This window comes from Oreochromis aureus, linkage group 10, assembly GCF_013358895.1.
Source record: "Oreochromis aureus strain Israel breed Guangdong linkage group 10, ZZ_aureus, whole genome shotgun sequence".
NCBI lineage: Eukaryota > Metazoa > Chordata > Actinopteri > Cichliformes > Cichlidae > Oreochromis > Oreochromis aureus.
In genome coordinates, this window is record NC_052951.1 from 6,749,417 (window position 1) to 6,767,499 (window position 18,083).

The 18,083-nt window shown below is 41.0% G+C and overlaps 1 protein-coding gene across 7 annotated transcripts in view; it reads right to left on the minus strand.

Annotated features, from left to right (window-relative positions):
* Positions 1 to 16,657, minus strand: part of LOC116311311 (HMG box transcription factor BBX) — a 38,764-nt gene extending 22,107 nt beyond the window's left edge. For 5 of the 7 annotated variants that reach the window (XM_031728391.2, XM_031728390.2, XM_039618819.1 and 2 more), the window contains exons 1-6: positions 15,051 to 15,176; positions 13,675 to 13,750; positions 4,043 to 4,214; positions 3,658 to 3,909; positions 3,080 to 3,281; positions 2,928 to 2,995 (exon numbers count right to left, since the gene is read on the minus strand). In XM_031728391.2, coding sequence (XP_031584251.1) covers positions 2,928 to 2,995; positions 3,080 to 3,281; positions 3,658 to 3,909; positions 4,043 to 4,214; positions 13,675 to 13,736 — 756 coding nt within the window. In that variant the 5' untranslated portion in view covers positions 13,737 to 13,750; positions 15,051 to 15,176. Of the gene's footprint in view, positions 1 to 2,927; positions 2,996 to 3,079; positions 3,282 to 3,657; positions 3,910 to 4,042; positions 4,215 to 13,674; positions 13,751 to 15,050; positions 15,177 to 16,550 lie in introns of those variants that run through there. The other 2 variants (XM_039618817.1, XM_031728389.2) reach the window with 2 other exon arrangements.
* Between the last annotated feature and the right edge of the window lie 1,426 nt (positions 16,658 to 18,083).

Genomic DNA, 18,083 nt, shown 5'->3' on the forward strand with positions numbered 1-18,083 from the left:
AAATACGAACCACAAATATATGTCAGTGCAAGTGAAAGAGGCCATCATTAGCTTGAAAAAGCAAAATAGACAATGAAAAAGAGAGAGCAAGAAAACATAAGGAGTATCCAAAATCAACAATCTGGTACATACTTAAAAAGAATGAATGCACTGTCAGCAACACAACAAGGTCTGAAAGACTACGGAAAACAAAGCAGATGATTGCAGAATTCTTTACTTGGTTTAAAAAAAAAAGCTTCATAACATCTAGCCAAATCAAGAACATTTAATGAGTGATCATTGTCAAAATCTACAACCAAGAGACGCCGTGATGAATATAAATACAGTGGGGCAAACCACTGGTTATTGCCAAGAACAGGAAAGCCAGATTGGGCTTTGCCAGAAAACAGTTGAAAGAGCGTGCACACTTCTGATGAATGAAATAAGATCAACTCTGGACAGATGAAATCAAGTCAACTTTTACTGGAATGACAGGCAGATAAAACTACAGAGAAAGAGAACCAGCTCATGATCCAAACCACAACATACCAAATCATCTGTCAAATATGGTGGTGGCAATAGTTATGGTACGTGCATGTATTAGGGCTGGGCCATATTTTACCGTTCACGGTAATACCGGTACAATGTTAGGCAACGATAAGAAAATGAAATATCGCGATAGAATATGGGTAAAACGCGCATGCGCAGTGCCTTTGTTTTCATACGCACATGGCCGAAAAAGCATGGCGGCAACGGAGAATGAGAAGGGGGAAAGCGGATTGTTGAGTGAAACGGAAGAACCAGAATTGGTTTGTAAAAATGGTGCAACTTCAGTGATGTGGAACTGGTTTGGTGTTTGTCCGTCAGATACACAACAAAGCACATTTTTTTTGTAGAACATGCAAGCGGGCCGTCGTTATTGCCGTATTTATCGGACTAAGGTGCTCATAAATCTAGGAGTAGTCTGGGTCCTAAACTCCGTCCCTTCAGATCCCAAAGTCAAACGAACACTGCAGCATCACTGAGAGTTAAAAACTGTCTAAATTCTTTCATCTATAATAAAACGATCAGCACTGCTGATCTAACAGAGTTAGAAGTTAGCAGGAAGTTAGCGGAAGTTAGCTCGCTAGTTTCGCTAGTTACCTAAGCATGATATAGCATGTTCTGACTGAGAGATTTCTGAAAAAATTCAAACGTACAGCTCTGCTATCACTTCTAACATAAATGCAGACAGGAAACTAAACACCAGTGACGTTTGTAGGGTTACTGAAGTTGGGCTAGGTGGTATAATGATGTGCTACGTGATTGCTAGCGACATAGCTATGTTAGCATAACATAAACAGTGAAGCTAGAGGATGAATGCTAACACTTTTCCACTCAATAAAAGTTAACGTGAAGGTTTCTGATGGTTAGAGACAAATGCAATCGCATGGCAGGGTGCTGTAAACAAACCAAACTTCAGTCAGAAGAACAACTGAGATAATCCATCCACAATACGAGGTTAGTCATTAATATACTGCAACAACATGGGAATAGAGCAGCTGTGATAGAATACAGCATTAATGAATCAATGGTACAGAAGTGGAGGAAGCAAGAAGAATGAGTTGAATAAAGTTTGATTTATCTGACTGCTTTGTTTCACTTAATGTGCCTTATAATCCCGTGCACCTTATGGTCCAAAAAATACATATTTGACTTTTTTATTTGGCACCCTGCAGTTTAATGTTGCAAAGCACCTCTTTTTAACTTCAGTGGATATTATACATGGTTATGCTCAGGATATGTCAGCCCATTTCTACTGGAAATGCCTTTTGGTTAAACTTTCAACAAGGAATTTGCATTTGCACTGTTAAATTTTTATATAGCCTTAATGCACATAAAAAACAGCTGCTTGTTTAAGTGAAAATAAATGGATGGGGGTTTTTTTGCACTAGTAAAGTTGTGGAGTTAGTTGAGTTGGAGTATTTTTCTCTCGCATCAATTATATCGTCAGTTATATCTTTATCGCAAATTTTAAAATATTTATCGTGATAAATATTTTTGGCCATATCGTCCTGCTCTAGCATGTATGGCTGTAAAACATGGGTGGGGGGACTCCTGGCCATAAGGGCCAGTGTCCTGCACGTTTTAGACGTGTCCTTGATCCAACACAGTTGATTTAAATGGCTAAATTACCTCCTCAACATGTCTTGAAGTTCTCCAGAGGCCTGGTAATGAACTAATCGTTTGATTCAGGCATGTTGATCCAGGGTGATATCTAAAACCTACAGGACACCGGTCCTTGAGGCCTGGAGCTCCCCACCCCTGCTGTAAAACCACGTCACTCATCTAGTACTTCTTGATTATGTGATTGCTGAAAGAAGAAGCAGGATGAATTCCTAAGAGCAACTCTCTGCTGTCTTCCAAAAATGGATCGGACAGTGCTTTACAAGGCAAATGAATAATGACCCAAAGCATACTACAAAAGTAACCCAAGGGTTTCTTAAGGAAACAAAATGGGATATTTTTCAATCTCCAAGTCAGTCAAGTAGTTAGATTAGAGCATGCTTTTCACTTGCTGAAGGCAGAAAGAACCATAAGCAAGCAGGAAATGTAGGCGACTGTAGTAAAGGCCTGGAAGGGCATCTCAAGGGTTGAAGTACAGCATTTGGTGATATCCATGGATTGCGGGCTTCATTGACTACAAAGGATTAAAAACAATCCTGATATTTAAAATTATGCTAGTTTACCCAAGTAATTTCAAGTGTCCGAAATGTATAAACCGGCTGTTTTCTGAAGAGTTAAGGCAAAACACTCGCACAATTTCTTGAATTGAAAGGTCTGCACTTATATTGATTGTTTGATTTAAAATCCACTGTGGTGGTGGACAGAAGCAAAATTGCAAAAAGTATGTCACTGTCCAACAAGTTATGGACCTAACAGTATATGTGGCTTATCGAGTGACCTACCTCTCTGTTTGTGAGGGCATGTTCCCCAGCTAGCAGCAACATGCTCAGGCCCCCCATCTTTGTAGGATCTAGTGAGGAATAGCATTAATTTACAAAACAAGCCAACATTTTATTATGTTACACTATAATAAATAATGTTTAATAATACACACCTGCCATGGCAAAGTTCAACTGTGGCATACTTTCCGTTTTGGGCACTTTTTTGGCAGTGGAGTCCTTGGATGAGTTGGAAGGAAAGGACCAAACTTTTTTGCGGGGATTGCTGACTGGCTGACAGGAAGTGCTCTTAACTGGTTTGCTGGTGGTGGGACACCACTTGTAGCCTGGGTTTGCCTTCATAAAGGCATCCTTGTACTGGAAGAACATACAGAATGAATTTGGTTATAAGCAAACCCTATAAGCAATTTAATTTTTATTTAATTGATCATTTCATTTTTATACTTTAACAAAGTATTTCTATTTCACATTATAAACTGACAAGCAAAAAGGATGGGAAAAACACCTTTATTTTTTACAAGCACTTCTTTAAGTACTACTGGCCTAGGATAGAGTACCACAGGAATGAATCCTAAAATTCAGAAATTAGTTTGCAATATTGTACTTTTAAATCACAGGAAATTGCATTTAAGCTTTAGAATTCATTCAGAAGTGGCACCACTTTGTATAGGTGACCTTGCTGAACAAAACATGGAAATATCATGAACTTCAAAGAGTCATAAAGTAGCCTCACCTCCTTGGCCATGTCAGTGTATTTCTGTTTCTCTTTGGGTTCCAGGACACCCCACCAGTCAGCCAGGATTTTGGTGGCCCCGCGATTGTCCAAGCGAGGGTGTTCCTGCCGCACCAGGGAGCGGTGGCGTTTGCAAAAGAGCAGAAAGGCATTCATTGGCCGGCGTGCCCGCTGTTCATTTGTGTCCTCCTCCACTTCCTCTGTTGTGACTTCACACTGCGAATGTCGTGTCTGGTTGCACAGCCCTGCCTGCTAATAAAAATTTAATAAATTTCTTTGATGCAATGTTGTACCATAATTTCTGTCTGATTTATTTGTCATAATCTGAAATATTAGTTATTAAGTTAGGCAGAAGGTATTACAGGAACAGTGGAAACCCACTAACCTTCACCAGCTCCTCTTCATCTTCTTCCTCTTCCTCCTCAGAGAAATCAAGAGCCTTTTTGGAGAGAAGTGGGTGCCACTGTAGGCATTTGCGCTTGGGGCGTTTGCCAGTGACCTCCCCTGCAACAGGTGGCTCCTTGCCCCTTCCTCCACCCTTCATCGTACTACTGCACCTAAAGCAAAAGAAAAGAAAAAACACATCAGAATGGGCACTATAAGTTTGTACAAAACACACAGTGAAAGCATCAAGCATGGAAGCTGTGACACTTGCTGACAAAATAGATTTTTACTGGAGTGTTATAACAATACACTCCACTGTGGACAAGTAGGACAAAGGTTTACTTCAAGCTCGTGTCCCCAGACATGCAGTGCCAAGAAATAGTATTTGCCCCCTTTCTTATTTCTTTGTTATTTGGCTATGCTTCACACTGCTGCATCCTATGCTTTGTGCTGTGCTTGGTGATGTTAAGCTGCTAAGCCATAGAAAACCATTTCATGAAGATCTCTATGCACTGTTCTTGAGCTAAAGTTCATATGAAGTTTGGAGGTCTGCAGTGAATGACTATGCAGAATGTTGTCAACCTATGTGCATGTGCCTCAGCAACCGATGACCTCGGTCTCTGATTTTACTCGGTCTACCACTTCACGGTTGAGTTGCTGTTGTACCCAATCGCAGCCACTTTATAGGACTAACAGTTGACTGTGTAATATTTAATAGCAAGGAAATTTCACAACTGGACTTGTTACACAGGTGGCATACTATCACAGTACCACACTGAAATTCACCGAGTTCCTGAGAGTGAAACATTCTTTCACAAATGTTTGTAAAAGCACTCTGCATGCCTAGATGCTTGATTTTATACACCTCTGTGTGTTTGGTACACCAAAATTAAATCGTCTGGAGGTACAAGTAAATTTATTTCATTCCCCACTTGCCCTGTGAATCTTGCCTCTACTACAGACCTGAGAGCTAGAGAGCGCTGTGCAGTATCTTCGCTGTTCCTTCAATGTTGGACAGAGATCTCTGAGCTACTCGCCCAGTTTAAGGGGTCCCTGTCCCAAGTGCTCAAATTACCACTGGGCCCGCTGTTGCCTTCACCCTACACATCTCTTAACTTCTCTTTTAGCCCTTGGCGTTTTTAAGCTTCTTGTGTTCCTTAGCTAAATCTATCGTTACAGCCTACTTCTTCTTCTTATCCACCACTACTATGTCCAGTTGGTTTGCTATCACCAGTTTGTCCATCTATATCAAGAAGTCCGACAGGATCTTAGCTCAGTCATTCTCGACCACCCTAGGGGGCGTCTCTCATTTTACCTTGGGACTTCTAGGGCATAACTGGCACAGATATTCCTGTATACTATGCCACCTAATTGGTTATGGCAGTCCATGTATGCCCTCTCTGCTAGCATCTTGAACCCTACTGGTATCTGGGGTCTGGTGTAGCAACATCTATGTATCTTGTGCTTAGAAGCTGTTCCTGTGCTGCCACTATTACTGCCTCTGTGCTGTCTTTCAGTCCATCTATGACTATCCAGAGTTGGGACCAGGAAGCAGAGTTGCAGTCTTACACGCCTCTCTGCAGCTTCTCTCCTCCTGCTACCCCCCCAAAAACCCATCTCCATTGAGACCGTGTCAGCTCCCAAAAAGACAAAAAACAAACTAAAAACCAGCAATAAACAACTTAAACATAAAAAAAATCACAAAGAAAGAACAATACAGTATCCACATCTGAACCAAAGAGTAAAACAGTGAAATGTGGATTATTAAATATTAGGTCTCTCTCCTCCAAGTCTCTGTTAGTACATGACAATAATTGATCAACAAATCGATTTACTCTGCCTTACAGAAACCTGGTTGCAGTAGGATGAGTATGTTAGTTTAAATGAATCAACACCCCCGAGTCATTCTAACTACCAGAAATCTCGAAGCACAGGCAGAGGGGGCGGTGTGGCAGCAATTTTTCACACCAGCCTATTAATTAACGAAAGACCAAGACAGACTTTTAATTCATTTGAAAGCCTGATGCTTAGCCTTGTCCAACCCAGCTGTAAAACTCAGAAACCAGTCTTACTTGTTATTATCTATCGTCCACCTGGGCCTTACACAGAGTTTCTCTCTGATTTCTCAGACTTTTTATCTGATTTAGTGCTCAGCTCAGATAAATTAATTATTGTGGGTGATTTTAACATCCATGTAGATGCTAAAAATGACAGCCTCAACATCGCATTTAATCTGTTATTAGACTCAATTGGCTTCTCTCACAATGTAAGAGAACCCACCCACCACTTTAATCACACTCTAGATCTTGTTTTAACATATGGCATAGAAACTGAACATTTAATAGTGTTTCCTGAAAACCCTCTGCTGTCTGATCATTTCCTGATAACATTCACATTTACAATGGGGTGGCTGTGGCTCAGGTGGTAGAGCAGATCAGTTACTGATCGGAAGGTTGGTGGTTCGATCCTAGGCTTCCCCAGTCTGCATGTCAAGTGTCCTTGGGCAAGATACTAACCCCAAATTGCCCTCCGATGCATTCATCGGAGTGTGAATGTGTGTGAATGTAGTTATAGTTTGCACTTGCGTTTAGAAGTGCTTGCATGAGTGGGTGTGAATGGGTGAATGAGGCATGTTGTATGCAGCGCTTTGAGTACTCCGGGAGAGTAGAAAAGCGCTATATAAGAATCAGTCCATTTACCATTACAATAATTGATTACACAGCAATGGAGAGTAGACTTTATCAAAGTAGATGTCTTTCTGAAAGTGCTGTAACTAAGTTTAAGAATATAATCCACCCACTGTTATCATCTTCAATGCCCTGTACCAACATAGAGCAGAGCAGCTATCTGAACGCTACTCCGACAGAGGTCGATTATCTTGTTAATAATTTCACCTCCTCACTACGTACGACTCTGGATACTGTAGCTCCTGTGAAAACTAAGGCCTCAAATCAGAAGTACCTGACTCCGTGGTATAATTCTCAAACACGTAGCCTAAAGCAGATAACTCGTAAGCTGGAGAGGAAATGGCGTGTCACAAATTTAGAGGATCATCATTTAGCCTGGAGAAATAGTTTGCTGCTTTATAAGAAAGCCCTCCAAAGCCAGAACATCTTACTATTCGTCACTGATTGAAGAAAATAAGAACAACCCCAGGTTTCTCTTCAGCACTGTAGCCAGGCTGACAAAAAGTCAGAGCTCTACTGAGTCAACAATCCCTTTAACGTTAACTAGTAATGACTTCATGAACTTCTTCACAAATAAAATTTTTATCATTAGAGAAAAAATTACCAATAATCATCCCACAGATGTAATCTTATCTACAGCTACTTTTAGTACCATTGATGTTAAGTTAGACTCTTTTCTCCAATTGATCTTTCTGAGTTAACTTCAATAATTAATTCCTCCAAACCATCAACGTATCTTTTAGACCCCATTCCTACAAAACTGCTCAAAGAAGCCCTGCCATTAATTAATTCTTCAATCTTAAATATGATCAACCTATCTCTAATAATCAGCTATGTACCACAGGCCTTCAAGGTGGCTGTAGTTAAACCTTTACTTAAAAAGCCATCTCTAGACCCAGCTGTCTTAGCTAATTATAGGCCAATCTCCAACCTTCCTTTCATATCAAAAATCCTTGAAAGAGTAGTTGTCAAACAGCTAACAGATCATCTGCAGAGGAATGGCTTATCTGAAGAGTTTCAGTCAGGTTTCAGAGCTCATCACAGCACAGAAACAGCTTTAGTGAAGGTTACAAATGATCTTCTTATGGCCTCTGACAGTGGACTCATCTCTGTGCTTGTCCTGCTAGACCTTAGTGCTGCGTTTGATACTGTTGATCATATCCTATTAGAGCGATTAGAACATGCTGTAGGTATTACAGGTACTGTGCTGCAGTGGTTTGTATCATATCTATCTAATAGACTCCAATTTGTTCAAGTAAATGGAGAGTCCTCTTCACACACTAAGGTCAATTATGGTGTTCCACAGGGTTCAGTGCTAGGACCAATTCTATTTACATTATACATGCTTCCCCTAGGCAGCATCATTAGAAGACATAGCATAAATTTTCACTGCTATGCAGATGACACGCAGCTCTATCTATCCATGAAGCCAGGTAACACACACCAATTAGTTATACTGCAGGAATGTCTTAACCTCCTAAGACCCGAACTCTTCCACGACATACATTTTTAATTTCACTTTGATATTTGGGCATATTGGGGCCCGATGAATGTAAAAACAAAGAATTACCAGATTATTTTTTTTACCTTATTTTTGTTTTTAAGAAAAATAAGAGCCACATATGAGGATATTCGTTTAAAATTTTAATAGAACAGTAGCAGTATAATGTCCTCCTAAGTGGATATCAGGCCCATGTAGAGTAAAATTGAGTATTTTGGTCTAAATAACCCGAAATGTGATGTCCACATATGTGGACGGCAGGTCCTAGGAGGTTAAAGACATAAAGACCTGGATGGCCGCTAACTTTCTGCTTCTTAATTCAGATAAAACTGAGGTTATTGTACTTGGCCCTGAAAATCTTAGAAATATGGTATCTAAGCAGATTCTTACTCTGGATGGCATTACCTTGGCCTCCAGTAATGCTGTGAGGAACCTTGGAGTCATTTTTGACCAGGACATGTCCTTCAATGCACATATTAAACAACTATGTAAGACTGCTTTCTTCCATTTGCGCAACATCTCTAAAATTAGAAATATCCTGTCTCAGAGTGACGCTGAAAAACTAGTTCATGCATTTATTACTTCCAGGCTGGACTACTGTAATTCTTTATTATCAGGATGTCCTAAAAACTTGCTGAAAAGCCTTCAGCTGATCCAAATGCTGCAGCAAGGGTACTGACAGGGACTAGAAAGAGAGAGCATATTTCTCCTGTTTTGGCTTCCTTCATTGGCTTCCTGTTAAATCCAGAATTGAATTCAAAATCCTGCTCCTCACATACAAGGTCTTAAATAATCAGGCCCCATCTTATCTTAATGACCTTGTAGTGCCATATCACCCTATTAGAGCACTTCGCTCTCGCTCTGCAGGCCTACTTGCTGTCCCTAGAGTATTTAAAAGTAGAATGGGAGGGAGAGCCTTCAGTTTTCAGGGCCCTCTTCTGTGGAACCAGCTTCCAGTTTGGATTCGGGAGACAGACACTATCTCTACTTTCAAGATTAGGCTTAAAACTTTCCTTTTGCTAAAGCATATAGTTAGGGCTGGACCAGGTGACCCTGAATCCTCCCTTAGTTATGCTGCAATAGACGTGGCTGCCGGGGATTCCCATGATGCATTGAGTTTTCCTTTCCAGTCACCTTTCTCACTCACTATGTGTTAATAGACCTCTCTGCATCGAATCATATCTGTTATTAATCTCTGTCTTTCTTCCACAGCATGTCTTTCATCCTGTTTTCCTTCTCTCACCCCAACCGATCGCAGCAGATGGCCGCCCCTCCCTGAGCCTGGTTCTGCCGGAGGTTTCTTCCTGTTAAAGAGAGTTTTCCTTCCCACTGTCGCCAAAGTGCTTGCTCATAGGGGTCATATGATTGTTGGGTTTTTCTCTGTATTTATTATTGTGCTATCTACTGTACAATATAAAGCGCCTTGAGGCGACTTTTGTTGTGATTTGGCGCTATATAAATAAAATTGAATTGAATTGAATTCAATTGAATTGAATTTAGTGGTTGCGGCTAGCAGCCTCTCCATAATGTCCATTTGCCTGTGGGACTACAAGGTACTTATAGCTGACTTGAATTTCTATAACCTTCCCTCTCTGCAATCCCCTCAGTTCTGACTACTTTTCCTCTCTTTGTTACCATCCAACTAAACTTCTCCAGTTCGAATGGTATTCCAATGTCAGTGTCATTGCGGTAGATCTTAATGATATGAAACACTGAAACGGTGTCTCAGTCACTCTTGGTATACAGCTTGAGGTCATCCACGTGGAGGAAGTGGCTAGTGTTTGCTCCATTCCGTAGTTGGTATCCGTAGCCAGTCTTGTTTATGATCTGACTAAGGGGAATCAGGTCTATGTAGAACAGCAGTGGGGACAGGTAAATCCCAGACTTGATGGTGATTTTTGTATTTGGCTTGAAGGTGTTCCTGGGATCTGCTGGAGTGCCTAGCTTGGGAGTCATCGCACCAAGTGCTCCGATTACGACTGGGACCACCTGTTGCCTTCACCCTCCACATCTTCTCGAGCTCTTCTCTGAGCCCTTGGTATATCTCAAGCTTCTCATGTTCCTTCTTCCTGATGTTGCTGTCATTCGGAACTGCTACATCTATCACTACGGCCGTCTTCTTCTATTTGTCTACCACCACTATTTCCGGTTGGTTAGCCATCGCTATTTTGTCCGTCTGTATCTGGAAGTCCCACAGGACCTTAGCTCGGGCATTCTCCACCACCCTTACCATATCCGGCACAGATGTTTCTGTATACTATGCCAGCCACTTGGTTTCGGCGTTTCATGTATGCCCCTGTTTCTGTGCTGCCACTTCCTCTATCTGCCGGTGGTACATACTGTGCAGGGGGCTATCCTTCCATGATTGTTCTTCCTCTTTCTTGGGTTTCTGCTGACTGAGGTATTCACTGATCATGCAGTTGGTCTTGGCCATCTTCCTAATGTACTCATGGATGTTCGCTGTCTCATTCTGGACCGTGGTACTGACACTCACCAGTCCCAGCCTCCTTCCTTCCGCTTAGCATACAGCCTCAGGGTGCTGGACTTGAGGTGAAACACTCCATGCATGGTCAGGAGCTTCCTGGTCTTGATGTCAGTGGCTTCTATCTCCTCCTTTTGCCAGCTTATTGTCCCAGCAGGGTAACTGATCACGGGCAGGGTGTAGGTGTTGATAGCCGGGATTTTGTTCTTACTGTTCAGTTGACTCCTCAGGACTTGCCTGAACCCTCTGCAGGTAATTAGTGGCCTCTTCGTGGGTCCTATTTACCTGTGGGATCACTAGGTACTTTTAGCTGTCCTCAATGTCTGCAATGTTACCTTTTGGTATTTCAGTCATCTCAGTTCTGACTACGTTCCCTCTCTTTGTTACCATCTGATTACAGTTCCCCAGTCCGAATGACATTCCAGTGTCATTGCTGTAGATCCTGGTGGTTTGGATCAGTGTATCGATGTTTCATTCACTCTTGGCATACAGCTTGATGTCATCCATGTAAAGAAGGTTCCTGATAATTGCTCCATTCCATAGTTGGTATCCATAACCAGTCTTGTCAATGACCTAACTAAGGGAGTTCAGGCCTAACCTTTGCTGCTCATGTTTTTCCATCAGTCTCTCCAGTACTTGAGGCTGATTCACTATCCAAAAATGTTGTCTTCTTCTGTAAATTTATTTTTATGAATGATAATGGTAAGCGCTAAGCTTCCTGACAAACACATTACCTTTCTTGCAAGTAATAAAAGTAATAATAAAAGTATATATTTGTATCAGTGAGATGAGTCACACATGACTGAGCTCATCTAGTCTTGTTCCTTTCATCTAAGAAATACTGTAAAAATCAAACCTTTACTGTTACCCAAGTATTTAGACGCCAAGAGCAGGAATGACGGCTGAACACTGAGAGTCCAATGATAAAGGGGACTGATAGTGAGTTTAGCACCGTGACATGACCAGATCGAAAAGCATGTTACATATATTAGTAAAGATTTCTATATTATGAATCTGGGCCTTCATAGGGTCACAATAGAGACCCCACAGGACATTTCTTTTTCTTGTTGTTCAATTAATATTAACGGTTCGTTGTATGGCTGATGTTCTGGACAGCTGTAATGTTTATTTAATGTTCACATATTTAGGTTCCTGGAGTGGACTGATACCTACTGCCTAAAGAAGAACCAAACAGTCGTAGCATGGATAGTGGCAGGATAGAAGTTATTTCATTTAGTGTAAATAGTCTGTTGAACCAGATAAAAAGTAGTAAAATTTTAAGAAAAATGAGGAAAGAAAAAGCACATGAATAAGAAAAAGAATGGATTTTCCAAATGTATTTTCATTTGTAAATCTTCTAGTTTTGGTGCAGTACCACGTGATATAATAAAAGAGACCTTAATAAATAATTTTAAAACTTTTCCCATATTTAATATGACATATAACCTGTACAATTCAACTGGAAAAAACAAACACACCTTTTAGGGAAAAAATATAAAATGAAAAACATACAATGAGCTGGTTGCAAAAGTGTGCGTACCCTTAAAACAACACTTTGTTGAAGCACCTTTTGATTTAACCACAGCAATCAGTCTTCTTGCGTACACACATGCCATCAACTAAAGACAGCCTGATTCACCACAAATAAAGTTCAGCTGTCCTAGTAAGATTTTTTCTGACATTTACTCAGTTGTTTGATACAGGAAAAGGCCATGGTTCACGGGGAATTCACAAAGCATCAAAGAGATCTAAAGGGATCTCTTGAAGGTATCAGTAACGTGAATGATACAGAAAAATGTTCATGGTGCCAGTTTAGCTCAGTGGGTGAGCAGGCATCCAGGTGGCACCTGGCCAGAAAGTAGCGGCCTGAGACCAACCTGCAGCCCTTTGTTGCATGTCTTCCCCGCTTTCCTGTCTTTCTACACTGTCTCTATCCAAAAAAGGCTAAAATGCCAAAAGAAAACAACATTACATATATCATGGAACACAGTGACCCAAATTTTTTTATGTCTGCTAGATAGATGACTATGAAGAAGACTTTCAACTTTGAAGACAACAAAACTCAAGGATCCCACGAATACATGCAAAAACAACAAAAGAATGATTTCACCATAAAAAAATAAAGTTTTGAAATGGTCCACCAGTACCCAGAGTCTGTGGGGCAACCTGAAGACATAAGAGATGACCTCACAATGCCAAAGATTTGGAGCATTTTTGCAAGGAAGAGTGGACAAATATTGCCAACTCGAGATGTGCCATCCTGATAGACTCTTACCAATAAGACTGAATGATGCGAATACAACGTATCAGTTTAAGGGTGTGCAAAGTTATGTAACCATTTTTAAACATTTTAAATATTTTTAAAACAGATTTGTTTTTCAATTCAACTGAGCAGGTTATAGGTTACATTTTAACAGGAATGTGTACATTTTAAATGTACTGTACCTCCTTGGGACCAATTTCTCTTAAAAAATTAAAACTGACAGTCTAATTATTTTTTCATGTAACAATTTCAATGTCACCCTCTTATTCTAGTGCACTGCTGGTATTTGTAAATAAATATAATGACATCATAATCTCTGGTACAAATTCTAATTCGGAAGTTCTATTTCATTCTAGGGGAAGTGCACCCTTAGTCGTAGACTATTATGAAGAGCTGCCAAGTGAAATCATCATTTTAATAAAATGGCACCACTGTGTTCAGCTGTAGTTCTCTTACTACATTTTAATGTTTTACACACAAACCAGGCGAATTACTGAACATTATAAATTTATCCTCACTGTTTATTTTCACTTGCTGATGTTTAATTTTTCCACATGTTTGCACTTCTGGATGTGTATCAAACATGAGGCAAATTAAATTACCATTCAATGAATGAATGATGTAATGACTGTGAACCACAGCTAGACTAGATGCCAGCAGTTGCTTTTATGAATGTTGTGTGGAAAACAGGAATACTTACTGAAGAAAATTATAGAAATGCTGTATGAGTGATGAAGATGAATCTGTCACAGCCTTTGTCATGCAATGACGATGACCTATAAAACACAAGACACCGCTCTCAGTCATGTTTTACACTTCCATTTCTGCAATGATTCTGCAACACCATGAGCTTGATTGAGTGAAAAACTGTATGCAAAACAAATTTAACAGCGCATTAGTGAGTAAACACTGAATAGCACGAGACCCCACCAGCGTCAAAATATCGAGGGGCATTGTCTCATTTCAATGAATTCGCCCTTGTAGCCAGAACAAGACATGTAGGCCAAAACCCTTTGACCACCGGGTTCATTTCATCTAACTGCCCCGAATTAAGGAGGCACAGTTGCAGTGACTAGTTTGCTACGCCGTGGTCTCAGGTAAATCTGCTGATCCCTGATCGGACTGTCTGTGTTGAGGGTACCGATGTACTGTATCGAGCCTCGTGAACAGTAACGCCACAAAATATGCGAGCTGCGTGAATAAACGACCCGTTCATCCATTTAACACGCTTCTACCTCTAAGCACACATTTGTTTTAAAATCTGCGTGCAAAATGTCGACGTAAGCCTTGACAAGACAGACAAGCAAAATGCGAGTCCATCTTGCTTTGGTTTAGAGGAGGAAAAAACCCAAGTACGGTACAGTAGTGGGGATATTTCACTCCTGTCAAACTCCCCGACAATGTCGCCGAAAATGCCTCCCACACCAAGAAGGAAAACAATCTCTCTGGTTAATTAAAGTGGGAATTTTTTAACCGGGCACATGCATCTGTGGTCAGTGTTTTGCACAGCAGTAGTTCTATTTCCTCACACTGTTACTAGGAATAAAAGTAGCTAGTTAGCTTGCTAGCTGTGCTAACTGAACGCGTTACGCTTTTAATGTGCAATAGTTTCCAATACTGTAAAAAAGGGATCGAGCAGCTGTTACCAAAGACACCGACACAAACTGGATTTCACGTATTTGTGCTGTTTCAACTGTTCCTTTACATACAACGCAGGACTGTGGCCATGTATTTGATGCGGATAGGAGGAGGAGGCGGCGGGGGCATACCACCTCACCGTGAAACAGTTGCCATTTATTTTACACGGCGTTTTGAAACAGAACTGAGGAAATACCTGGCAGCACCCTAACCGTGACAACACTGTATGCTTTCTAACAATGGTTAGCAATGAGATGTGGACGAGGGAAAAACATGAAAAGCACAAGTCAGCAGGCGGACATCATGTCCAAACAGCGATTAGAACAATTTTCGGTGTGAGTGACTGAGAGGCTGACAAAACAGCGACTGCTTTTTCACGTAAAAAACATAGAACCACACGTTCTCTGTCATGACCACTCCCTTAACGTCTGAACATACCTCCGATATTCTGCTCAAGTACCGAAGGGGGCTCTCATCACTGGCGCCGTCCACCTTTTTAACTTATTGACACATCATAACAGTTCTGCACTGGCTGTACGAAAGCAAGCGAGGTCAAGTCGATTCAAATAACACCAACAGAAACAGGAAGTGGTGTTATTTATCATTAAAATAAAACAACTTCACATATTTCAGCAAAAATATATAAATCTTCACTCCAGGTACTGGACAAAGTCTCGAAAACATTTTGTATTTATTTAGATTATCTAAGACTGCCAGCTTTGACGTGTGATCCATGCTCTTCTGCTTATCCAATTCAGGGTCACAGGGGGCTTGGAGAGTATCCCACCTGCTACAGGGTAAGACCTGGACAGGATGCGCACAGATCAAGGACCAGGGTTGTAAAATTTTTCTGGAGGAATCTGCCAAAGGTCTGGGATAATATTGTAATAGTTCATATAAAAGAATTAGTTTGAATTAATTATGGAAATGCTGTATGAGTGATGAAGATGAATCTGCCACAGACATGACGTATGAATATAAAAGACACTGTTCTCAGTCATTTTTTTTTTACACTGCAACAATTCTGCAACACCATTAGCTTGATTGGGGAAAAATGTATGTAAATGACATTTAACAGCGCATTAGGGAGTAACAAGCCCCACAAGTGAGCACAAGGCCCCACTAATTAGCTTTTATATATATACAATTTATACACACACACACACACACACACACACACATACACACAGAGTATATATTGCCAAATACTTTCTTGTCATAGGAATTATTAACTTCTTCAGTTTTACTTGTGACACATTAATAAACAAAAACTTTCCCATTTTGCCCTAGGACTTAACAACGTCCATCTTTCTCTAAAATATTAATTTAAACACTATCCTCCCCTTGTCTTGCGAACAGCAATTTCATGTTATAAAAATATAAAACATTACCGTCAATTGAAAGCTTTTATTTCATAACAGAAACCGGATGTCTACCTTGTTATTCTCTAGAACTTTATTGTGGTACAGAAACGCAGGACTTAACCAGATGATGAATGCTACTGTCGGCGAAGGCGACACATTAAACTGCTTCAACCCACGATAATAACACCGTTACGCGTTCAATCTGGGAAAAACACACACTTTTTCAGTCACTCAATGTAACAGAAATCACTTTCGTTTTCCTCGAGATGGGAGAAAATTCATATCTCATCTATTCCCTCCCCTCCCCCGGTTTCCGAAGTGCTCATTCACAGATTGGCCTGTACTCGCCAACACCATCCTTCACTTAACTTTATATCTTTGAGCTCAGCCTGGGTGTCAAAGGTCACCGAAAAGCTGCGGTTGCACGTAAAAACACAGATAACTACGTACTTACCGCTGTTCCAATCAATATCGGCCGAGTGACTACTTCTTATAAGCTTCCTGGGCGTTTGCGCGTGATAACTGATTCAAAAATGTTCTATTGTAATATACCAGTGGGGTTAAAGATACGTACCTGTCAAAAGCACCACATGACACGGCTAGTCAGCTGCATGATTCTTCTTTGACAGCTTTAGCCGAGAAACTATCAACAGTTTTACAGAATTCTGTACGACCGAAAAGAGCCACCCCGTCATGCAATTCCGTACGTGAATGGACACCGTTTTTGATTGACGGGTTGTCTTCGCCAATTAGAATCGTTGTTATATTGTAGCGTTTAGAGACTGTGCAAAGTCCTCAAGATTAATGTGGATAAAATTACTCATAAACAATGCAAAATATCGTTAATATCGTCACACTGAGTTTCTGTAGTATTCATAAGAGGAAGTGCACTGCTCTGTGGTGTTTTATTCTTCATTTTGTGGAAATGTAGAAAAAACATGTAGATACATTGTGTGTGTGTGTGGCAAAGATACACACACACAATGTATCAATTTGTCCCCTTACTGATGTTACAGTAAGGGGACAAATTAGAGAGAAAAAAACCCCTCAACCTTTAACCTTCCAAACACGAACACACACACACAGATTCAGGGCTTATTATTGTAATAAACAAAGTTGTGACCTGTCAGAAAACCGAAAATGAGACACTGTCACACAAGTTAAGGTCAGAAACCCTATTTTACAACCCAGATTTTAAAATGAGGACTTCTCAAATCAAATCAAGTCGCTTTTATTGTCACATCACATTACTGCAGCACATGTGAGTTAAATTCTTGTGTGCAAGCTTCACAAGCAACAGTGGTGTGCAAAATCCAAGAAACTTATTGTGCAAATGGAATGGCATATATGTACTATATGGAGTGCATAAATGTCTGGTAAGTGAAAGTGAGGTGTTTATGAAGTGTTCAGCCGTCTGTTGACCTGATGGAAAAAGATGTCCCTCAGTCTGCTGGTTCAGGACCAGATACTGCAGTACCTTCTGCCTGACGGAAGTAGTTTGAACAGTTTATGGCTGGGGTGACTGGAGTCTTTGATGATCCTTCCCGCTTTCCTCAGGCACCACTTCTTGTAGATCTCCTGGAGGGAGGGAAGCTCCCCTTCAGTTTTCCATTCAGAACACCGCACCACTCTCTGGAGAGCTTTGCGGTTATAGGCTGTTGCCATACTAAGCGGTGCTGCATCTAGTGAGGATGCTCTCAATGGCACAGTGGTAGAAGGTCCTGAGGATGTGGGGGCTCATGCTGAATCTCTTCAGTCTCCTGAGAAAGAAGAGGCCTGCTGCGCCTTCTTCACTGTTTTGTTCGTGTGAACAGACCATGTGAGATCCTCTGCCAGATGTACACCTAGGAAACGGAAGCTGCTCACTCTCTCCACAGCAGCGTCGTTGATGGTGATGATAGGGTGTGTGCTTCTCTACATCTCTGGAAGTCACTAGCCACTATCAACTCCTTTGTCTTTGTGATGTTGAGGGTAAGATGGTTCTCTTAGCACCAGTCTGTCAGGGCGCTGACCTCCTAAGACCCACCACTGTTGTGTCGTCCGCAAACTTCACAGTGATGTTGGAGTTGCATGTGGCCATGCAGTCGTAGGTGTAGAGTGAGTACAG